The following is a 24,662-nucleotide window of genomic DNA, read 5'->3' on the forward strand; positions in this document are numbered from 1 at the left end:
TCTCTGTCATGTCTGAGGAGATGGTTTCAGGTAGCGAACCATGGGTCATGCTGTGTACAATACATGTAATTTCTGCTTGCTTTCAGGACCTGTCCAGAAAAAAAACCCCAATTAAGGCTAGCACCATTGCCTTCTCTTTTATACAAGCAGCAGAAGAAAATTTAACTAGGGTGCAGAATCAACAGTCACTCTTTCCTAGGTCGTTTGTCTGAAAGACCAATGGCTGCAACGAACAGTCACTGGAAGGGGCTGGATAGCTCATCCTGGGCAAGTGCCCCATCTCTAGCCCTAAGACTGATGCTCCTGCTTCCACCTTCCCCCTCAACAAGCGTAAAGAATTCTGTATTTTGGCAAACAGCTTTGACAGCGGAGAGCGCACACACATTCAAAGCAGGCGGTACTATGGTGGTGTTGAAGTAGCGTGAAATGTCTCGCATCGGGGCTCATTTCTTCTCAGGCCCATATGACACAATATGGGAAAACTTCAGCGTGAAGTAGAATTCGGTAAAAACTGCAGGGGAGACTCAGGAGAAGCCACCATCACTGCTTCAAAATAAAAATGTATCCTGTGCTTTGTCAAATGTTGGAAGGACGGACTCGGTGCTTACCTTGATGTAAGGTCTCGGTGCTGTGAGCCCTCAGCAGAGGGAGACGCCGGCCAGCAGAGCCTTAGCTCCAGTGAGGCATGGCAAACACAAAACATTGCCATCTTTAGGATTTCCTACTGACTGCCCCAAGGGGGTTCTGCCTGGTAGTGACTCTTTGCATGTGGGTGTTTTGTTTTGCTTTGTTTGGACACCTACTTATGTATTTTCTGCTTGTTGTGGACCCCTTTCTAAGGCACCTTAGTCTTCCTGTGCATTATTTGGGGGGTCTGGACATGAGGACATGAGTATAATGAAGTGCTTCAGTCCTCCTGTGAATCTAGGGCAGGGTAGTTTTGTTTTTCCCCACATACAGAAGAGTGAAATGATGTAGCTTTTTAGTAGAAATATTACTGTAATTGAAAATTTATTTTAAGTTTCTAATGTCACTGAGTAGGTACAGTTTACGAAAGCCAAAGTCCTTTTCTGCTACATTAAAAAGAATAAACAAAACCCCCAACATAGCTTCATTAGAAACACCCTCAACACCCTCACTGAATTTAAGAGTGCATATGCAGAGAATACAGAGCAAACGCTTGTGTTCTGCATATTCTCTAATAATGATTTCAAACACCAATGTCAATAGGCAGGAAGTTTCTTCAAAAGCCAGAGCGCGCCCCACCTTCACTGTAATGCTCTGAAGGCCAATAATGAAAGCCAACGCATCATACAGGATTCCATTCATTAACAGTAATTCCGAAAGAATTAAAACTAATGCGTTAATCATGTTCATGATAATCCATTAATGTGAAGAACCTGAAGAGAAAAAGGTAGAATGAAGGATATGCTCTGTAGCAACAGCGTTACAGTTTTAGGGTAATATTGAATTATAAAATTAGTCTGTAGACTGACTGTAGAGGATTAACCATGCCAGCAGAGCATCCGAAGTCAATACCATGGTTTAGGAGAGCAGAAAATGATGGCATAGAATATTAACGTTTCTACATAGGGGTTGGTTTGTACTGAGGGTGTAATTTGGAAAGGTGACTCTAGATCGTTGCTTCTTGAAATCAGGCCCAAAGTATTTAAGGACCAAAATCATAAATGTTTTATTTAAAGAGTGATACACTTATGTTGTGGCAGAATGATCGCTGCATACTGATCTTGATGTCTTTGTATCAGACAGCAGTAATGCCACCACTTTGAACACTTCCAGTTAATTATCACTAGAACATTTTGATAAAGACAGTGTATTTTGCAATACGAACAAAATGAGGGAAAAAAATAGTTTAGAAAAAAAAAAAAAGGCCAAACAAACCTTGGGAGCACTGGCTTCAACAAGTTCAACAAATATTCAAGCCACATTTAATAACTTTATAAAACTAGTATCAAAGTAAAGAATATATAGTCAAAATACAGAAATAAAGTTGAGTGAGATAAAACAGCCTGATGAGATCAAACAAAAGGTAAACAGAACAGATTAATATAAACAAGTTAGCTGAAAGGTCGCTTTACTTTGTGTAGCAGTATTTCAGCAATTCCTTTTCTCAACAGCCAGCTTAGAAGGAAGAGCTAATCTGAAAAAAAAAGATATGCATCACTTTAAAATCCTGCTGTATGTGTTAACTGTGATTGTTTGTAGAAACAGCATCACCCCAGTTTGCAACCTACGTTAATTTCTTATTTAATAAACATAGTGGATTTTTTTTGTAAGAAAAGTTCAGAATGAAGTGTCTGCATTCAGCTTTCCATTACACATATCTTTCTGTTGGCTATGAATTCTTTTATTTGTGAACTGCTTACACTTCCAAACCTTTTGTCATAGATACTTCACTTCCAAAAGTGTCTGCTGTAGCACTCGCTAAATTACAAAAGGTAGAATAAGGCTTTCCCAGCTCAGAAATTTGCATTTTTGGTAAAGGTAACAATATATCAGCTTCACTAACCCTAATAATAGGCATACGTTTAATTTTATATCACCATCCTTCCAAAGAAAAAAGAAAGACTAAAAGATGTGTGCAACTGGTTTTTGCTTAGTATAAAATTTTCAAATCGGAACTCATTTTGCTATGATAAACACTATGAATTACATATAAACATAGGTGGAAAACAATATGCCAGGCTTTAAAAAATAACACAAAAGTTTGATTAGCAGATGACAATTCTGTAGCACTACTGTGCACTATCCCGTAAGCCCAGAGATTAAAAAAAAAGAAAAAAGAAAAAAAGTAAAAAAATTTAATCAAACCAGTTTTGATGCAGGTTTGGCATCAAGTGTATGTTACGATCTTAGACTCGGTATGCTTATTCTGTGGTTGAGAAATTTAAAGTACCAGATTTTTTCCACATCAGATAGCAGGTAGCTGGTGCATACAATTCAGACAAGAGAACTAGGATTTCTTTAATTTGAGATGGGATCAGTAATCTATTATTAAAATGTCCAAAGTGTGCAATAATAAGGCAGATTTCTTAATACACCACCTCTTAAGATACTCATTGTTTGATGAAACAAACAAGGTGCTTTAAACCAGCAGAGTAATAGGATACAAACAAGTGCCAGAATGAAGGAAAACTGCTAAAATGGGAACTGCCCTTTCTTTCACAATGAGAAATAAAGAACTTTTGTATCTGGTATTTGAAAGGTTTTTAATGGCTGATATTCAATATCAACCGATTCCTGAAGTCTTGGCAAGATACCAGGTTTCTGGTACTGGCCATTTCTAATGTTATTTAAATATTCACATCATGCAATAAGCAGTTTCACACACTGCAATGTAATGGAAAATACTTCCTAAACTGAATCAGAACTGAGACCCCAAGCAGAACCAGTAAATAAATATCTCGCATATATGTCAAACTATATTCTTCAAACAAAACCTTACATCTTATCAAAGAAGTCAGAAAGTACTAACAAAAATTATATGCTTTCTACTATAATACTGTTAAATTTCCATGGCTGAGAATGTCCTGTTAATTTTTTTCTGCCTTTTTAAATTAGTTGACAAAGTAGAAATTCAAACACAGAAATAAAATGCATATATATGAGAGCACTGGCTCAGTGAGATATCAAATATACAGCATTCTAGTGTCAAAAGTACAGGCAGAAATGTCCAAGATTTCTTGGTGAAAAAGGGGCATTTGAGGAGTAAAAATTCTACTTAACAATCACTCACATTTTAACAGTGCATTAATTATAACAAAAGCTGGATGATAAGTGAGCAACAGAGTCATAATGTTCAGTGTTCATAGCAGAATTTTATCCTCTGCTCATTTAAATGAGGTTGGAAACATATACTCATGTATGTGAAACTTTTAAGTAGCTATCTTTTTTTCAGTTTTTCAGGATTCTTGCAAGAGGCAAAGTTGTGACATTGAACTGAGTTGATGATAGTACAAGGTGGTGTTGATAGAAGTCTTCCTTTCAATGCTGTGCCTCTGGCTTGTCAAAGGATGATCAGTCCTACGATCTCGTTTGATCTATTCTTTTGCCTCTAGGAAAAGGGTTTCTTGAGGATACAGTTTTACCTCCAGTAACGATTTATTTGGATCCAGCTGGGTCACCTGTAAAGATACGAACAAGAAGATACGTGTAAACAGACTTTTTTGAATTGTTTATCTTTACAGGGCAGATTTCCACCAGGGAGATTTCAGCGTCCCTCCATCAGTGGTAACTGCAGTTGTGAGTATGAATTCCTAAAATGCAGGTTAAGAATACATATATATTGTATTTTGCATGTTGTTATTATTTTGCAATAACAATAAACAGAGTAATAATAAACAGAATCCACCACACTAATTCCAAGGTCTGGTTTTCTACCATAAACCAACGTGTGAGTATATTTGTTTTTGTCAAAGTTAAGATCTTTTGGAAGGATTACCAAAACACAAGTTATGATGAAAATAAAACTGTAGTCCCAGTTAAGTATCCTTACATTTCAATCAACTGCTGGTGCAAGCAGCATAGCCAATCCAGCATGATCTCTCCATTGAAAGGGGAAACTTACTCTGCCTTTATTTTCCTACTCCCTTTCTTGCACCAAGTCACACAGGAAAGCACCTCACTTTCATCCACTGTGATACTTATCAGCCACCTCAGCGAACCTAGGCTGGGAGAAAACTGTGCACTTTTGTTTGTTTGGGTTTTTTCTGTCATGCTTGTGAGTTCAACTGGTGAACATGCAAGTCCAGTCAACACCAAATCCAGTGCAAGGTAAGTAGCAAAAGCACTGAGCAGCAAGTACAAGGGAGGAAGCAGAGCCCTCCTCCTTTTATTGGGAGCAAGGTGCTAAATCAGCTCACCATATGGTGAAACTGCGTCACAACCCAACTACTGCAGTGCTTGCTTACTATGCATATATGTGTGTATATCTATCTATCTATCTATCTGTGTGCATTGTAAATGATATATAGCACATAGTACTTATGTAGGCATGTGTGTACGTTTGTATTATAGGATTGCTCCCTGGAATCGAGACTCCTTGTTGGACTTGTAAAGGTATTTAGGCAATCACTTGTGCAGATAGCCATATAGGAGAATTCCAGTGAGAGTTAAATGCCATGCAGTTTGGAAAAGAATGATACAGGCACTGTCTGCATCATTATTGCCAAAACTCTTCAGCGTTTGGCTCTTAGCACCCAACCCTGCAAGGTGGTCAGCATCCTGACCATCCTATCACAGACTTTCACTTAAGGCACATAAGCAATTCTCCATCTATAGTCAGCAGGAAACTTTTGTGCTGAGGATTCTACTTAGAAGCTAGACTGCTGCCTATGGGATAGATCTCTCCTATGACAATTAAAATTTAATTGTAAGTATTACATAATAAAATTATTTATATAGACAAAATAATGATGACAAGGGTCTTAGTGTCCTTCAGACATTCAGGTTTACATGCCAATGCTGTGACATCCTTCAGAGGACTACTGCAAAGTTTCATATAGAAAGATGAACATTATTTCTTTTAATCTTATAATTTGCTGAACTATTTCACTTCCATTTAAAAATCTATTTTCCCTGGTAATTCTGTTTTATTTTGCTGTGTGAGCACACGAGTTATCAGAAGTTTGCTTGTAAATAATAGGTTATTAGTCTTACGCTATAGGTGTAAGTGCAAATGCATACCCAAAAACATCTTTCCAAAGTTAAATCTGTTTTATCTATGATCACAGCATGCCACTGCTTTCTAAAATTATTTTTTGAAAACACCGTCAAGCACACCAAATACTATGAATTAATAAAAATGCTAATTTATTTTTTCTTAAAAGCATAACTTACTACTCCTGTTACCAATTAACAAAACCAGTATTGCTCCTCTTTCCCCTCCCCCAACTATATCAAACTTAAAATATATTTGTATTTCTATTGTTTTATTGGATAATTACAGAAAATTAATTATTTAAACAGCTATTAAAAGCTTATCACTTCCTGAGCTCATTGAAATCAATGTAATTTTGCCTTTCTGATTGCAACAGAATTAAAAAAAAAAAGGGCAGAATTTTAAAAAAACGAAACAAAGAGATGCATTATTTTTATTCCCAAAGCAGGAACGTATTTTCTTAAACTTCATGTACCATGGTGAGCTATTGCTAAATGTCTGAAGAGAAAAATAATTTATAAAAACCAGACTCAATTTTAGATTCCTATTATCTACAGTCCAATTATGCATTCCTGCACAGATGCTGCTTAAATTATTGAAAGGTTATTATCTTAGAAAGCAAACCTGTTATGTAAAAAACAGCCAAAGTAGTGCATTTAAGTTTGTGATTACAGAAGTATGCTAATTAAGTACCTTGTTGCATTTTTTAATGTTTTGGTATTCTGCTACAGTCCATTATTGCAGATAGGCACAGAAAGTGCGGTAAATAGGGGTCTCTGCAATTCACAGCAGAAGAGGTATTGTGCACCTGAGAGAAGCAATCTTCCTTCTTTTCCGTTCAAGCCAGTATCTAATTAGACTTCCCTGTTTTCAAATCCTGCAACCTTTTTTTCTGTAAGAAAAGCTAGGGAAGACAGAGGAAGTCTCTTCTGCATTTGGAAAAAAAAAAAAAAAATCTGAAAACCAAGCCTAGGCAATGAACACAATCTTCCAGACTGTAACCATACAGAAACCTATTTTATTCACTTGAGCGTAATTCAAGATACATATCCCAGTCTAAACTCTAAAGTTTGCAAACTTCAAGTACCTTAAATAATAACAACACATTATGTCCCTTCCTCAGTGTTTTTGTACTCAGAAGGTTAGCTACAAGCACTGTGCGGTACCTGCAGTTAAAGGACTGTGCAGCTTTTCACCGTAATTTCAGTGTGCTGCTTAATTCACTGAGGGACAGCAGAGTTTGCAAATGTTTACACCATTACCCAATTAACTAACAATATGGCTCCTACATCTGTCAACAAACAAAGCTGTTGTTGCTTTGTTTTAGCTCCTTGGCATTTTCTGTTCATATGGGTCGCCATTGTACTTAATTATCACACCATAACCCTTCTGCAGCTTCTACTTTGTTATTTGTGGTTTGTAAATATGTTGTTTACTACAAAGAATAGAAGCCTTAGTAGTGAACACATTTCCTACCAAAAGAAATGGTTTCTCTTGTAAATATATGAAATATAAGACCTAAGATGTTCTGTAACTTACAGTATTTTAAAACAGAATTAGAAATCTAAGAGCAATATATAATAGAGATCAAAGGACCCCGGAAGAGCTGTAGCCTGCACAGGTGTGTCCAATGTAGTGTTCTAATGAATTTCATTCACTTAAATTTAGGTGGGTTATTTAATAATGCAAAGTATAAAATGCCTTCATATTTGTATCTGTGTACCTTGTTTCATTACCTTTAGGATAAATTCTGGAGTCCACTTCAGTGCTGACAATCCTTTGCACTGATGTCATTGCATGGCACTCTTCTAAACAGCTTTGCATGTTATATAAGTTACATTGTCCCAAACTCCTATACCTTTATTATTTGAAGATTTCTTCTATGCTGTTAGAAATTACACAGGAAGCCATTTTAAGCATGTGTTTATATAACAAATCTGATTGGATCCTGTTGAATTCCGTGAGATTATGTAGGTACCCGTGTGGTGAAATCAACATATTCTTGATTAAGGTCGCAAAATTCACCAAGGTAAGCGCTCAGCATTTGTTAAAGGCCTAAACAAATGCAAAAAGCATAGTGTCTCTCTGTATTTTCAAGTCCTAAAATAACTTTCTACCAGTCATATGCATGCGGTTTGAATCCATTCACGTCATATGGTGATAACAGCTGATAAGGTGAATGTAGTTTTAAAAAATACTTTATGCTTTTGTTAAGGTAAGTACTTTCTATTATAATGACATGTAACTGAAAACTCCTTAAAAAGAGGCTCTAAGTTGTTTCAGGTTTATATAGTGAGGAGGGCGGCAGAGGAAGGAGACAATGTTTAGATGCTAAGAGAGTATAACTCAAGTGACAGTGACATTACTAATACTGAAGCTCTGTAGAATAACACACAGGCGCGCTCAGGGCTGCCCCAAAGCCAAAGCAGTGAGTGCCCTGGGAGTTTTAATCTTCAGGCAAACCACCTTCTATGCAAACTTTTAACACTCCCCTCTCTTCAGGGAAGACTCACTCTAGCAACGTGACCAGAGGGTGGTAACAGAACATTATTTTGACCAGTGTTAGATCTTGCCCTGCAGCTGCAAAATGTTGCAGTTTCACTGAAATAGGTTTTCAGTTGGTAAAACAGGACTTTTCTTCCAACTGTGGATACAATTTTACAGGACCTTATGCTTCAGTGCACTGGAACAAAGACTATATCTTTTAAAAAGCTTTGTCATATAACTGATGTTGGTTTGGTGCGCAGGAAATTTATTGCTTTAATAGGTATTTCTTTAAATTAATTCTGTGGCAGTTATTTCAACTATGCACTAGCTAGTCTGTTTGAAGCCTCTCCGTGGCACTTAGAAGTTTGAATGATTGAAAACTGCACAAAACCAAAAGACAGTAACGATAACCCTTGTATTTCTCTTGTAAGAGTGAAGCAGCTACTTATACTTTATTCTGAATAAATTTTGTGGGTTTTTTAATAACGCAGTAACAAAAATTAATACTAGTTTAAACAAGAATTTTATACATTCTTGTAGCAAAGTCTTTTTCCTTCTAGAGTAATTTTTGTGTTATTTCTGTCTTTGCCTTTGCTGACCTATCTGTCCTAGTACACACTCACATCCTGTACAGCTGTACTTCTACCATTTCAAAGGTGTGGTTCCTTACCCTCCCTAACTCTGCAGGGAAAAGATAAATACAAAAAAAAAAGTCTTAATGCTCAGGAAGGTAATTTAAAAATAAAGAATCGAATACACAATTATTATGACACTTACACAAGCAGTAAATATCACACCCTTCACCTTTCTCTGCACCCTAGGACAAGGATCTGATTCCCAAGTAGCCAGCCTCTATACCACTTACACACGCATGAATACATTTAATGAATCCAACGGACAAAGAGTTCTTTTACTCTCTTTCCTAATCCTCCTAAACTATAAATGCAATAGAAATCACTTAAAGGCACACCTGGTAAAGTACCAGATCTGTTTAAAAAACTATATTTTCAGAATGACACACAAACAAATACAGCGAATCCTTTCTACCTATTGAAATATCTGGGTTACACAGATAATACGCTCAACTAGTGCAACAAACAAAAGTAGCGTTACCTTATAGAAATATATGCAATTAGATCTGGTTTAGTTGAATAAACTTGGGAGACAATTTACATCTGAATTGAAGACAGCCATCACAAACAAGGAAAAATATGTCATAGTAAAAGACTTTAGTCTCTGTCTAAGTACAAAACTTTAATCCAGATATGTCACACTATCTTCTCCGAAGAGATTTTCTCAAAACCGTATTTTAGATTAAGCATATGTAAAAATACATTTACTAAGCAAAGTAACAGATGTTGATAAAACAGAAAATTGTGACACTCTATCCTCTACTTTGAGCATTCTTTCCACTCTCTTGGAAAAGCTGTGCAGCTCTGAGATAGCTGAGATGCCGCCACTGTTTGCATAGTGTAAATTTTCATTGCCTTAACATAATTTATATTAGAAAAGAATCTGCTGCGTAGATTTTAATGACTGAAGGCTTATAAACCTGACTTGCATTACTTGACTTCTTAGACAGTAAATTAAGATAGCAACTGTGTTCTCTGTTAAAATCCTAAGCATAATGACAGGGCAATGTAAATAATAAGGATAAGCCAAACCCCAGTGTTGCTGTATTTGTACAGTGATGCCTGGACTATTGGGTGCTTTTTAAAAGTTCAACATTATGAATTCACAATTCTACATTAAAATTTGATTTTTTAAATGGGAAAAATACCTCATGTTTGTAGAACAGAGCTTAAAAAGCCCCCAACAAACACTAATCATTCTTGCACCAAAAGTAAACAAAGCCCTGATGTTAATGTTGTTTAAAAAAAAAGAAAAAAAAAAATTTTACCCAAATCCTATGACTTTTTACCACTGCGTAGTAAAAGAAATATATTAACTATCTACCTTCCAATAAAAGACATTAAGAACTGGTTTGTGCAGCAGTTCCACCTGGGTAGCTCTGAGATACTTCTGTGCTTCTTTTTAGCCCAAGATCAGAAATTTTGTTGAGTGATCAGTATTTCCCCCAAACACAGCCAAAATACATCCAGTTACTAACATCACCGAGTATCTGTTTTGTATTTATTTTTAAGAATCACTCTTACTAAAAACATCACTACAAAAAGGCCGCACCTTCATCTAGCCTTTCAACAGCTCATTTTCAATGACAAAATAACAAATACATCTTTTCGTTCTGGCAGGAGAAGTGAAAACACAAAAGTATTTCAGTTAAGTAAATTCTCTTTCAGTAATGTGACTTTTGTTGATGTGGTATTGATGGCGTTAAAGTATTATGCCAGTTGCCTTGTATGTTGAGAGCAAGAAGTCGCAGGTGCTGTCACTCAGAGGAGTTACCTGCAGGTACTGAACAAGACAGTGCTGGTCCCCACAGTGCCAACAGCTCCGACGCTGGAGGACTTCAGATTGTGAGGGAAGAGGAAGGTGCTGTAAAGCTCTCTTCAGATTTTCTTCTTTCCTCCTTTCCTTCTTTCTGGTTTGAAATCTTTGATCTATTTAGGAATTCTTTATGCGGTTTCTTGGAAAAAGAGAAGCTGACAGAAAACCCTGGAACAGGTCTTTTCCTGACAAGGGACCTGCGGGTGGAAGAGCTCCATCACCTGCTCCTTCCCACTATTTACTTTTACTTTTCTTGCTGAGTAGAGAAAAGCTTTAAGTACTGGCATTTACAGATGAGAGCAGTTGCATGTTAAGCATCCTTTCTGCTGTGCCAAGGAGCAAACCAGTCTGTTACTTGTGGGCACCACTGCCAGTGTGCTTACATTGAGCTAACAATTATTCATGTATTTAATTAAAGATGTACTAGCTACAAAGAAGGAAGATCATGTCCCCAGAAATACCATAGCTTTCACTGAAAGGAAACCAACAGCTACATCTTCTGGAAGTCTGAAAACATACAAATACATTTAGTGCTCCAAATGAACTGCAAGAACTTTGCTTAGCATACATCCCAAAGGGGAACGGATGTGAACACAGTCACTCACAGGAGAATGACCCAGGATTTGATATTCATGTGCACTTAATTATAACTGCATGGAAAAACAATCCAAAAGGATTTTTATCACTAGTTCAAAGGATTAAGATGTTCAGATAGCACAATGATATCTACAGTATCTACACAATGATATCTACACATAACATTGTGATTGGTAGATAGGTAAATAGAATAAAAAGCGCTCCTAAGACTGCTTTGGTGATTTAGTCTGATGTATTACTTATGCAATTACCAAAGCAGCAGGAGATCATTAAATTTTCTGGTAACCAGACACAGCATTCTTAGTATCATACTATTACAAAGGCTCTTTATTGGTATTTTATCATTACATTTTCTTCCTATAAGGGGAGGAAAGCCCACAAAACAGACATTAAGCATGAATTCCAGGGAAAAAGTACAAAACGTCAGGCCCAGTTTTATGCTGGATAACGTCATATGCAACAGCAAAGCTCTGCACCTTAACAAAGGCATCTTCCTGTGAACAATAACATGCCTCCCCTGAAATAAATGTTTTGTAAAATGGGGCAGTGCTGAATAAAAGAGCACTTTTGGTCCAAGGGATGTGCTTGGGTGGAATATATAATCACATGGTTGGCATTAGTCATTGGGTTAACTAATGAGGATGACTCAACTGAAAATTCACATACCGCATTGAGTATTCAGCGTTGTGGTGAACGCTTGCTTACTTTAGCAAGTCTTAAGTAAACCAGCTCATCTGAAATGCACAGCTATTTCCTGAAATTGGTTGCACATTGCCCATATTCAAATAGTTGTTGTAAGAGATCAAAAACTATATTGACCTACAGAATGTAATTCTATTTCTTTTTAGAATAAGCTTACACCTACGAGATGAGGAAGACATTCCTTCCGTCTCCTTTTAGTGACCTGATACATGAAAGGCTTTAATCTTTCTCTTTCAATAGCACAGTTACTTACGCAAGACACCAGGTCCGAAAAGCCAGATCAAGTCTGTTTTCTTGGAAGAAAACATTATGAAAAATCTTTCTGTAATGCTTCCAGAATTTTTGACTACCTATACGGAAATTTTATTTCCACAAAAGTAAACATCACATTTCAAGAAGCAAAATCTACTCAATATTCTCTAAAAGTACTGCTGTTGACTTCAGTAAGGCAAGAATATCATCACCTCCCTTTGTAGCTGCTGACCGCAAGACTGCAATACTATTCTTTGTGAGCAAACTTGTTAAAAGCAATAAAATCTAGGGGCTGCAAATGCTTCAGCATTCTGGCTGCAACGATATATGGTCCATTTCTCTTACACTCAAGGTTAATCAGTCCAATTGTTCTACTGTTAAACGTCATCGGGAAGAACGATCAGAAATTATGCTGCCAAAAGAGGCGTGGGAAGATGCTAGTCTGGTATGGCCAGATTGCTTAGGCAACTTCTCAGCCTCTTAACTAAACTAAATTCAACTGCTTGGATAAATAAAATAACAACATATCCCAAAAGAGAGGAAAGACAAGGGCAGGTAGTATCGACTTAAGGAGAGTTGTAAATGAGAAGAGGAGGGAGGTCTACCTTTGTAGGTAGCTGTGGCCTTGTGTAAGCTAGATCAGAGCTGAAAAATATATGCCACCATCAGATCTACCTTGACCTGAAAAATTTTAAATTATGTGAATTAAAACAGATGAGTACTCCTTTACGAAGTAGGAAATACAAATATCAGTAACTGAAATGACTGGAAAAATTACATGGACCACATGTTAAATTTTCCCTGAACTTACAAAAATATTCTCAAATCTTTTTGAACATATCAGAAAAGTATTTCATTCATCTGAAATCCCCCTTTGCCATAAGACAGTTATTCAAGCTACCTTCCTGATTTATGTGAAGTTACTAAAAGCGCTATTGGGTATAAATAATCATGACATTGCATGAATCTTTTCTGATGAAAACACCTTTCTTCCATCTTTCTATCAAGGTGATGATTAGGGAAAGGATGTTAAAAGCCAGAGAAAAGGTCCTGGACATATAACTCTTTCATTAACTATTTAAAGAGTTTAAACACCACCTAATGAGTTTAGAAGTAGGTTATTTGAAGGAAGTAGTTTGCACTGGGTGAAACGCACAATAACCCTTACAAAGGATGGCTTCTAGTGCTGATACACAAAACTGCCAAACTATCTGGCATAGCAGTACAGGGATCATGCTCAAACATTACCCTTCCGAGAACAGAGGGTAACAACACTCAGTTACCTGCTGAGTGCTGCAGCTAAACTTACTATTCTGTGGAGTTATTTTCACCAAATAGGTGTCACCAAATTTCACCAAATGGGTGTCAAAGATTACCCCTGCCAGAGCACAGGAATGAATGCTTACATTTGGGTTTGGAGGAATCTCTCACTGTATACTCCCATATAATATTAAGAATTGTCTGCCCCTAAATTTACTGAAATCCTGATCATACCTAATTTAAATTGACATGCAGTTTGAGTTAAATTTATTTTCTGCCCTTTCAAGGGAGACAGATTTTTGTTTCTGTTTATTTAAACTGCTGTTGAAATTGGTTAATTAAAAGGATTTAAAAAATCTTCATACTCTAAACAGAGCAAACCGGTTCTGAATTATTAAGCAACATTTTAGATGCATTTAAATAACCTTAAGTGACTTAACTGCCACCTGATCCTAAGCTGTGGCTCAGAAAAATAAAATGTAAAATACTGTAGAAGTCTTGGCTTACCAGGGCTTCCAGATACAGTAAATAAAGAGCTTAAGTCTCTAATGCTGTGTCTGCAAAAGGCACACTCTCAAATACATAACTAATGCTCCACCTTATGGAGAACCGAGCAGAAGAAATTACAGGTTGGAAGTTTGATTTTTTCACAAGAAGTTAATAAATTCAGTCTTTCAAAAATAGTCTGTCAAAGGAGAAAGCATAACAGGACCTCCCTTCCCGAGAGATGCCATAAACCATTCACAAATGTATCATTAAACCTAGCAGGGTGGCTGAAGCCCAGTTTGGGTAAATCTGTTCTGCACGTTCCACCGACAGTTGCAGCTAGACCTGGTACACTTCAGCCTCCTGCCTGCGGTGTGGTGAAATGCCCGCTCCGTGAGATGTTAAAGGGTTTGAGGAAGACTTCAGCAGATCTCAGCCACAGAAGGGAGTGAGGAACTGAACATCTGGGAAGCCTCCAGGGTACTGGGAGAAGGTGGATCTTGCAGCTGGCAGATCGACAGGACTACCGACATGAGTGTTGGGAAGGCTTTTAAGAGAAAGGGACTTAGAAGAAATGCTGAGTGAGGAGGTTGACTAAGCATGCTCATATGCTTAGGGCAAGCTTTTTTTTGTTATAGTTAAATGCATTTTGAAGATTAGAGCAGTTCTTGGAAGAAAGGCATCTAGAATTTGAAAATCAGCACTTACATTTAAATAGCGCACACATTTGCTTCCATAAAGCCTTTGCAGGTGCACTTAAGAATAACGCGAAGAACTTACAATACAGCTTTTTGCTCCAAAAGATGTGCGTGCCCAGTATTTTTGGTCAGAGGTACAGGTTACCTGCTGGCCCGGGTTCACCCACATGACACACGCCTGCTGGTACGGTATGCGGTGCTGCCTTCGTTAAGGTACTGAGAGAGGCAGTGGGTAACAGCTCATTTCATCACCCGTAGAAAGAACAACACAGTTGGGGACAAAGACCCAGTAACAAGTCACTGCCTGTGCTTAACTGCTTTGGAATGTCACTGCTGCTTTAAAATCTACAAGTAGTGTCTGGAAAAGGTTAATCTGTGTATTTACTCATGTATAGAAGTTTGTATTTACAATAGGGTTATGATACCAACTTTTAGTTAGCTAAGGATAGCTGTGTAAGCAAGTGGAACACAGAACTAAGAACTAATGAATTTTTATTTACCAAAGAAGTAAAAATACTTCAAAACCACTGTATCAAAACTGATGGCTTTGAAAAGCAGGTAAAAATGCTCTAACAAGTTTTATTATGAGAGAATGCTGATTTGCTAGAAGATAATCCCCTTGTTTTGATAAGACAGAAACACTTTTGGGGGTATGTATCTTACCATAACACAAATTAGGATAGAAGAAAAAAATATTACCTTGAGAACATGTTTTAATCTTACCACAGCAAAAACTCCAGCAAAGTAATTCTGATACTTTCAACCATTTTTTCAAAAATGGTATGTATAGTTTAAATACAGACATTCTAAATGCTATTGTTTTCTGGAGCACAAGCATCCCCAGCACTCTGTTCTTGTTGCACAGCTTTCAATGGGTGTTTGTGATATGTATCACATAGCAGAAGGGTCTTGACAACTTACAGTGTATTTTTAAGAGGCTATATACCACAAAGCCTAAGGCAATGAGTACTTTTACTGTATTTCCAAGGTATCCATAAATTACTTTTTTTTTTTTTTTTGAGACGGTCTGTGGAGTTGCACACTACCAACTTTCCAAACCTGGGGAACATGGCAGATGTCATTTATAGTTCTCAGTTGTTAGCAAACCCCTGGGGGTTATTTTTTGACTGTTGTAGCTCTGGTGGTCACAATGGCAACCGGATTCATACATGGCCACTAAGTCAATTGACATGAATCATTTATGTCATATATGGCATTATTAGGTTGGAGAAGATAGAAAAAAAGATTACATGGTCTTTGCTTCCCACACAGCAGACCAACGGCTCCACACCCTGCCACTAAATTCTCCTTTCTTTGCCTCAGTATTTTTTCCCCCCGAGAGTTTCACAAACATACTGAAATGGCAGCCTGTTCTAATTTACTGGTCTTTTTCCTCTTCTACTCCATTTTTAATTTGCTCTTATGTGAGTCTGATCAATTTTTGAGTTTGTTAGAGAGGACTAAAATTAACAGTGATGATGATGTGATTAAGTACAGAAACAGCCAGTCTAAAGTGAAAAACAAATGTAAAAATTTAGAGTAATATATCTGTAGTGTTTTTTACATTGAACATGTACTAAGACATACCTACAGGTAGGGAGGTATGACTTGCAGAACATTTTAAATACACAAAAACACTGTTTAGACTGTAGAAGACTGTTCTTCTGTCAAGTAAACTGAAGGATCAGTAATCCTGGAAACACAGATGACTTCTAGTCTTTGGTTCCACTGGAAATGATATTACATGCTTAAGGAGTAAAGTTAATCAGTGCTTAATGAGATTCCTTAAATGCTTTTCAATCTGACTTGGGATTCTCAGTATAAGAGGAGATGGAAGAACAGCTGCAAGGACTACAATCCTGTTCACAGAGTTATGCCAGAAATTAGTCAGAAGTCACATCCACTTGCAAGGTTGTATGCTTGCTAAGGACATTATTCTACTCCCCTTCGGAGTACTTGTGACCCTTTGGAGTACTTACAAATAAGATGATAACGCAAGAGATACCTGTTACCATACTGGAAAACAGTACCATAAACACACTAATCAGAGACTTATTCCTAGTCAACTTCCTGCAGGGGCAGTGATGGGAAACAAAATGGAAAAGCAACCCAAGTTACTGAGCTCCTTAGATGAAAAATGGCTTAACTGGTCACCTGGGGATGCCCCCAGCAAATGAAACTCCCGGCTGATCCAGAGCTGCCCCCGTGTCTTTGCAGCAGTGAGACAGTACGGCCAAAAAACTCCTGAACTTCACCCATCACTGCTTGGCTTTGTTCTGTCATCTCTGTAGTGTGTTACCTTTGCCTTTTGTACAGGGCCCCATGTAATCACTGCACAGTTGGACTCGTTGACTTTTACCTTTGTGGTAACAATGGCTAAATAAGAAATTAAAGTTAATTTGTAACAGAGCAGAAAACATACAGGTATATTTTCAAAGAAGCTTAGTAATCAGCATGCAAATATCTGTTGATAAATCAACAGAATTTAATTGGATTTTGTAAGTAGTATTGATTTTGAAAATCGGTCACAGCAGGTACGTAATTAGAATTTTGAGTTAGGAGACATAAATGATTATTTACTGGTATTATGTAACAGGTGGATGAATAATTTATTAGAATGCCCTGATTACCTCATAACTGTATACTTTCTGACACTTAGCCTTCCTTGTTTATAACATTAAATCTATCAAAATGGCAAAACCAGAAAACTCCAAAGTACCAGCCCGTAACAGACCTAAACAGCGTACTAACAGCCATGTGGCTTCCTTCAAAACAGGACCTGAGCAATGCTGGCTCAGCGTTTCTGTAGTTTTCACTGAATATGGTCCACAACTTGTTTCAGAAATGGAAGATTTTTTACAATGTCACTGAAAACACACAAGAGTAAGAAGTAGTGGTATTTATTATTGAAAGGTACATTTACTCACATCTCTCCTTGGAAAGGTGCCCAGCAGCTTGTACTCCTCCCAAGGATATCCCTTGGAAGCCACAAAATCAAAGACAACCTGCAGCTTGCTGCTGGCCAGGAAACGTCGCTCAAAGAATTCTCCGCTGGGTGTCCGAATACGCAGTTTACTGACAGACTCTGTGCTCTCCTCTTTTGGTTCAGGAGGCAAAGATTGCTCAAGAGAAAGCCTGATAGCCTGAAGAAGGAAAAATAACTATTTAGGTTGCAATGCTAGCACAGACGACGACAGAAAGCTTTCCTTTTTTTTTCTTCTAGAACTTCAAGGTGTGCCACAGTACTCCACAGCCATAGCTGTGCTTTATATCTCAATGACAAAATCATTTTTATTCATTCCTTAATAACAGCCCACCAGACAACTAATTAAAATAAATCCTTCTTTATAACACATATTATTAGGTCTACAGTTAATGCACGATGGGGAAAGTAATTTAATCATTTGGCAGAAAGCCTTGGAAAAAATTTGAATGAGAGAATAATTGTCAAGTGGCCAATTGCTTCCTTAAAGGGTATAAATTAAAAGACAGTAAAAATATTTCTTTAAATGCATTTATCAAATTGCCTGCCTCTTGCACAGAGTAATTGACCATTTGCAGCAAAGACAAGACCCTTAGTGGCAGTTCAGAGTAAAAAGAAATATATGTGGGAGATTTACTGTAACAAACCAGAATGCTGTTAAAAGATCTAGTTAAAAATATCACGAAGGTACATTAGATACACAGAATACATATAAAAGTAGGAATGGTCAAAGAAGAAAACTGGGAGAACAGAAATGGGAGCTTTAAGATTTAAAGCAAGCAATTATTATGATTTGCAGGAAGATGGTTCCAAGCTTAGGTGTGCACATTTTCTGCGACAGCTTGCATGATGAAATCAGCCCCAAAACTGCAATGACATTACACATCCAAAAATGTGTACGATTGTCTTCCTGCTAATATTGTGTATCCTACTGATTCACGATCTTAAGGGCAGGAACCAAGTCCACATTTTCTGTCCTCTGCCTCTGGGAGCTACTACAACACTAATACTTTGATCATAATTTTTTTTTTTTTAAATGATGCCTAATATGAAGACAGCTGAACAAGATGGGATTCATATTCGAGGGTACTGAGTGCTGTCGGTACTCATGGACGGGCACTGGCACCTATTAAAAATTAGATCATACTTAGAAAGCAGCCTTGTTACGGTATCACCTCACTTAAGGCAGCAGCTAATGAGAATGCTGAGGGATGGAAGAAGCAGCATGATCATACGGCCTCCCCCAAAATATACCTACAAGACAGTTTTTCAAACTGAAGAGGCAGTCAGGCATGGATTTGTCCCAATTTCCAAGGAACTGTCAAGATACACAGTTGCTATTCGTGCCTTTGAAACCCCCCCCAAGGTCATTTAGTAACAGAAACTGATGGAGGGTGATTACATTAAAGAGAAAGGACTGGGCAGAAGGAAGATGACAAAGGCTTTTAAACAGGCTACTTCTTACACACGAACCTCTGAGCAAATTATATCTCAGTATAAATATTTATACATAGAACTTGAGTTCATTTTTGCTCATCTACTATGAGATTATATTTTAAATAGATTCTATTTTAATTTTCTCTCTCTCCATTCTAAACCACCTGCTTACTATCTTTCTGTTTTGACATTTCCCCACACAGTATAACAACAGATGCTACATTATTTACTGAACCCAATCAATTATATTATAGAAAAATAAACAACAGTAGCTCATTAGAGCTCTTTTCTTTGTGCAAAGAGTGCGTCGCTCCCCAAAGTAACTAGTCTCCAAGGCTTAAAAATAAAATGGCAATTTACAATGGATATTCTGTACCAGCAAACCAAGCCAGAAAACAATGATGTGATGGATCACATTAAAAACTCTTGAACCTGAACAAGCAATTCCAGTGTGTTGATAAAAAGATGTTCAGTATGTGAATAGCTCAATAGTCAGATTTTAAATATACAAACTGAACGTAAAGTCACTTCTGTAAGTAAACACTGTTGCAGAACAATTCAGTATAAGTAATCTGTATACTTGAAAATGGGGAGTGTTAGTAAACATTATTGTTAAAATCCCTTTTGTTCTACTGCGCAAACAGATCCTATTCTTTTCATTACTGCACTCTACATTAAAACAGGGAAGCCCAGGTATATTTTGATAACATGGACCAGTAAGAAAACAATTTCCAGAAGGCCAAGGTATCAGAAAAGGTTCAGGAGCAGATATAGTAAAGCAGAAGTAATTATTGTTTCTATGCATGCAAAATTACTTAAAGAAAAAGATATTCTTACTTGATTCTGAGTGTGAGCTGATGGCTTAACGGTCTGTTACTGCTACAGCACTGATTTACGTTCCATTGCTATTAACCTCACAGAATTGCCATCTTACAATTATTGACACAATTCTCACAGTCTGGTTTTGTACACTGCTCCTTCAGTTGTGTTTTAGCTTCCTTTCTCGGCTTACGTTAACAACAGGAGCTAAATATGTCATCAGATACTGCAGGATAAGAAAGACGCGGACTGCATCTTTCCCAAGCCATTCAATACTGCTGGTCAAACTGAGTTTAGTATTTACAACAGCAGTACCGTTTAAAAGGTTCTTGAGTGCTTAAATGGTTCAGTTTTTTTAATGCAATTATCTTGGTAAAAAAAAAAATATCGCAAATGCATTGCTCATAAGTTTGTTTATTGGATTTATCTCAGGGAATAATAAATGTGTTCATAGCCAACTTTTTTGCAGTTGTATAATTCGTTCTTTTCATATATCAGCAAAGTACACAAGACTGAAATGTCAAGTATACTTTTAAGTCACGTATCAGGGGGGATACGCAAGGCTGTGATTTCTCAGGATTCCATGAGTTCCAAGGACTTTAACTAAGTGAAGAATTACATGAGAATATAATTCCAAATTTCCAATCTCCATAATCAGTAAGAGTCAAAGCAAAGAAGTTACATTAGGTCCACCAAAAATACTGGAACCCTGATACTTTATATAAATGAATAAATACTTCCAATATTTATATTTCATTTACATTTGATATCATAGTGGAAACATACTCAGCAAACAAATATTCACTAGGGATGTGGATATAGTTTTGTATTCATTAGCCACTTGCTCACAGAATCTTATAGGCCTAGAAGTCAAAGGACAACAACTGTGATTTTAATCAAGATATTTATATTTGAGTATCAGTTTTATTTTGAAAATTTTATCCAAGGGTTTCAAAGTCCTTTTTCTAGCATCAGCTGTGTCTCACAGCAGGTCTGTAAGGACTTATATTTCAAGAACTTTACAGAACAGATGGAAATATTTTAATGATACCTGTCCTTTGAAATGTGATGGGACTTCAGGGACAGAGTCAGGGCTGTACCCCAGCCTTTTCACCACATTTTCTATTTGCCAGGAGGTGAAAAAGAGGAAGTCACTAATACAAGTATATTCGTGTACACGATGCTTTATGTAAATATCTACATAGACAGGCAGCTGGGACAGGAGCTAGCCTAGATCCTGAAAGGGGCTGCAGGAGCCACCTCTGAGAGGCACTGGGACCCTCAGAATCTACAAAATTAAGAGAATCTACAAAATAACAGAGTTCAAGGAACAGCACTCTTTACAGCACATGATTTCTATTTTCTTGTATAGGCCTAGAGATGTAAAGTGTTCATTTAAACACAATCTTCATTCTATGGAAGATTCTGTAGAAGATTGTGTAAAAATTTAAAAATGTACCATTAATCCAATTTTCTAGATTTTGCATTTTCTTCATTTTTTTTTTTTTAAGTGTTGTGTCCCCTAAATTAAATATGGCAACTTGTTTGATCAGAATTACTGCTAGGCTTTGTGCTACTTCCTAGAAGAAATGAAAGGGCTTCACAGTATTATATTTTTAAAAGGAGTGCCTGCAGAAACAAGGTTAGAGGTTCCCAATGATTCCACCATTTATGGAACTCATTTCATGAGCTTCCTGTTAGCAGGTCTATCCATACCTGGCTGTAATTGAGACCAAAATGATGTAAATGTGACCCAGATGCTAGAACAGAAAAGCTATTAAAAGAGTGGATGAAAATGATTTAGCTGCACTTTTATATATATGTGGTAAGAAATTAATTGAAAACCAGGTTGATGTTCATATAAAAAGTACACTTTGAACTGAAGTTTCTATGTTGAATGAAAGTTGCAGTGTCCATAAAGCTTCCAAAATGAATCCAAAAAGCTGTCAGAAAAGGTAAAACATCCCACCTCACGTTCTTCCTCCTGTTCTTTCCGAATTTGTTCCAAGCGAAACTGCTCTGCCATTTCTCTCTCTTGCGCTTCCCTCTAATAAACACAAACAGCAATCACACATGTATCACCTCGCTTTCCACAGAACTTCTCAACTTTTCTGTAGAAATTACTATAAGAAATAGGATATTTATTAAGTGATCTTTTCCTGTCATTCCTTCCCCAACTTCTATTATTAAGTGGGGCCAGGACTGCTTTAGCAAGAAGATGCAGTCAAGTCTACTCCCAGTGACTGTACCCAGTGCCATTTCACAACCCCTGAGGGCAGTAATGACTCCTGCAGCAGCCATCTCATCTGAAACAGAAGGACCAAAGGCGGGCAAGTCCTCTGCGCCAGAGATTCCACCCGCTGTGGAGAGGTTCCCAGCCCAACATTCACGCCATCACTTCATGCCGCACAGACCTTCGCTCGGTCAGCCTCCAGCGAGATGCGGTACGCTTCATCCTGCTCTCTCTTCACATTTTCTCTGGCTTCACGTTCATCCTAAAGAAAGAAAAAAGAAAAAAGAAAAAGAAGAGACAAGAAAACAAAAAATATCAGCAAACAGTGAACCAGTGGATCTCTATCTTTCTGTTCACCAGCACTCTTTAACCCCAGTGACTTCAAAGTATTGGACTGTCTTACTCACCTGACTCCTGCTAGGGGCAATGAGTTCAGAAATGCCTCAAGGGCGGCCTTGGCTTTAAAAATTATGACTTTAAAAATTACGACTTACCTACAGCTCTGTTTCGATTACCACGTAAGGGATTTGGCCTGCAGGCTGGATCTGGCACCAAGGCTCTCTGCCCTGCCATCTTTGCCGGGGCCATGGCCGGCGCAGACCCCGGGAGGGTGCAGCCTCCTCCTGTGCCAGCCACGTGGGGAGGGGGTCACTGGGGGGTGTGGGTGGGCTGGTGCCGTGGAGGACTGCGCTCCTGCAGCCGACAGTTTGGACTGTCACGTAATAGGGAAGCACAGACCATGATTTAGAGGATGAGGCTGGATTTTAATTTGCTCTCTGCTCAGACTGGCGACAGGTAATGGCGTGTCCTGCCGGAGAAGGGCTGCTCCCAGGGCCTTCCTTGGGAAAAGCGCCCTCAGCAGGGTCTGTCCCGGGTCATCACTATGAAGTGTCATCCAGCGGCCTCAATTCACAGTATGGAATGTTATACAAAGATGGGAAAGTAGCAAGTCCTGCTCGGAAGCATCTCAAATGGACGGATGCAGGCAGACAAGAAACTTGAGGTTAGCATGCCAACTTCAAGCCAGCAAACCTAGCAAAGTATTTTATTAATGACCACAGCACAAAGAAACAAAGGTTTATTAACAATAGGCACAGAACAAAGCGAGGCATCATTCACGCGGTGGAGGATCAAGAAGTGGGTATCCCCAAAAGCTGGAACAGCACTGGGGTGATGTCTGAGAAAGCCAAGTGTATAATCAATAGCATCCTACTCTGCCTCGGGAGCCAGAGACAGCTGCTGCTCCCCTGTGCTTACTCCTCTCACATCTAATAATCTGCCCAAGAGAGCCCTGCAGAGGTTGCACTGGTCCCTACAAAAACCAGTAAGATTTAGCTGAGAGACTGCTGGTAGGTCACCCGTAGCTACCAGTAACACAGCACTTGCACTGGGGTAATCTGTCCCCTGTATTTCATAGAAATTGGAAGCTACTAGCTGTTGCTTTTTTAAGAATTATGTTTATTTTCCCATTCATCTGCAAGGTTTATTCCACATAAAGGAATAATTTTTGCAACGTGATCAGTCTCCTCCCCAGTACTTCACTATTTGGCAAAAACTCATTTTTAAGTGGGAGGAGCACAGGTTAACTGTTATTATCATGTCATGCAAACATGCCAAGATGTTCCTCAGACAAAACTAACACATTAGTGGTTAAAAAGCTCTGCAGTAGCATGCAACCACAAGAAGAAAGGACAAATTGCAGGAAACGGTATACAACCTCCAGTTGGAAAGTAACAAGATCTTTTTAGAGGAAATTCTTCTTCCTTATAGAAACAGGACCCAAGATTATTCTACAATCAGTGTGTCCTAAATTTCATTCACAGAAGATAGCGAAACCATCACTTTGTTCACAAGTGCAAGTAATTCTTACAAAACGTAAAAAGGACAATAACCGCGGAATAACCTCTTCCCCTTCCTGGCTTCCTTGGACCTTGATAAGCTCTGTGTGCCATGCTCACGGAACATCTTCATAACTTAACTCAAACCTGACAGCAGAAACTGTCTACATTAATAGTCCATTTCTGAGAAGACGGGGTGTTGAAATAATTAAACAGCCTGATTTTTGTGTTATCCAAAAATGAGGAAAGCTTCTTGAATACACAGAGGTTTTCCCAACTCTTTTCATAAATGGAGAGTCGCAGTAAAGGAAAAAATGTTGTACCGTCTATGCTGAGACTTCCCATAAGCATATAGTAAATTTATTTTAGAATGGTGAGAACGAAAACTCTCTTCCCAAATTATCTTACTATAGGAAGATGACTTCAGGTAATCTGTGAGAGGACAAGCATTAAAAAAAATATTCATAATTATTTCAGAGATAACTTATTTAACTTTCATGGTTTGCAACTTCATATACCACACCTAACTTCACACACTAATTGAATTTCAAAGGCCGCAGAAGTCCACTAATGCTCGAAAGCTGAAACACCAGATGCAACTATTTAACTACAGGCTCTTTTCTTCAAAGATTGCTAGCAATTAATATATAGTTACTTTAGTTTACAAAAGCAACCCCATTCCAAACCAAAACCAACCCTCAAAAAGTAAAAATTAAAAATTTATAAACATAGTTAAAACTCA

At 37.8% G+C, this 24,662-nt stretch overlaps 1 protein-coding gene across 1 annotated transcript in view; it reads right to left on the minus strand.

Moving 5' to 3' along the window:
* Positions 1 to 994: 994 nt before the first annotated feature.
* The window catches only part of FAF1 (Fas associated factor 1), a 171,236-nt gene continuing 147,568 nt past the window's right edge, over positions 995 to 24,662 (minus strand). Inside the window, exons 16-19 of the mRNA XM_005231694.4 lie at positions 22,264 to 22,344; positions 21,819 to 21,896; positions 17,538 to 17,753; positions 995 to 4,145 (exon numbers count right to left, since the gene is read on the minus strand). Coding sequence (XP_005231751.2) covers positions 4,062 to 4,145; positions 17,538 to 17,753; positions 21,819 to 21,896; positions 22,264 to 22,344 — 459 coding nt within the window. The 3' untranslated portion in view covers positions 995 to 4,061. The remainder of the gene's footprint in view (positions 4,146 to 17,537; positions 17,754 to 21,818; positions 21,897 to 22,263; positions 22,345 to 24,662) is intronic.

Source organism: Falco peregrinus, chromosome 10 (genome assembly GCF_023634155.1).
Source record: "Falco peregrinus isolate bFalPer1 chromosome 10, bFalPer1.pri, whole genome shotgun sequence".
Taxonomy (NCBI): domain Eukaryota; kingdom Metazoa; phylum Chordata; class Aves; order Falconiformes; family Falconidae; genus Falco; species Falco peregrinus.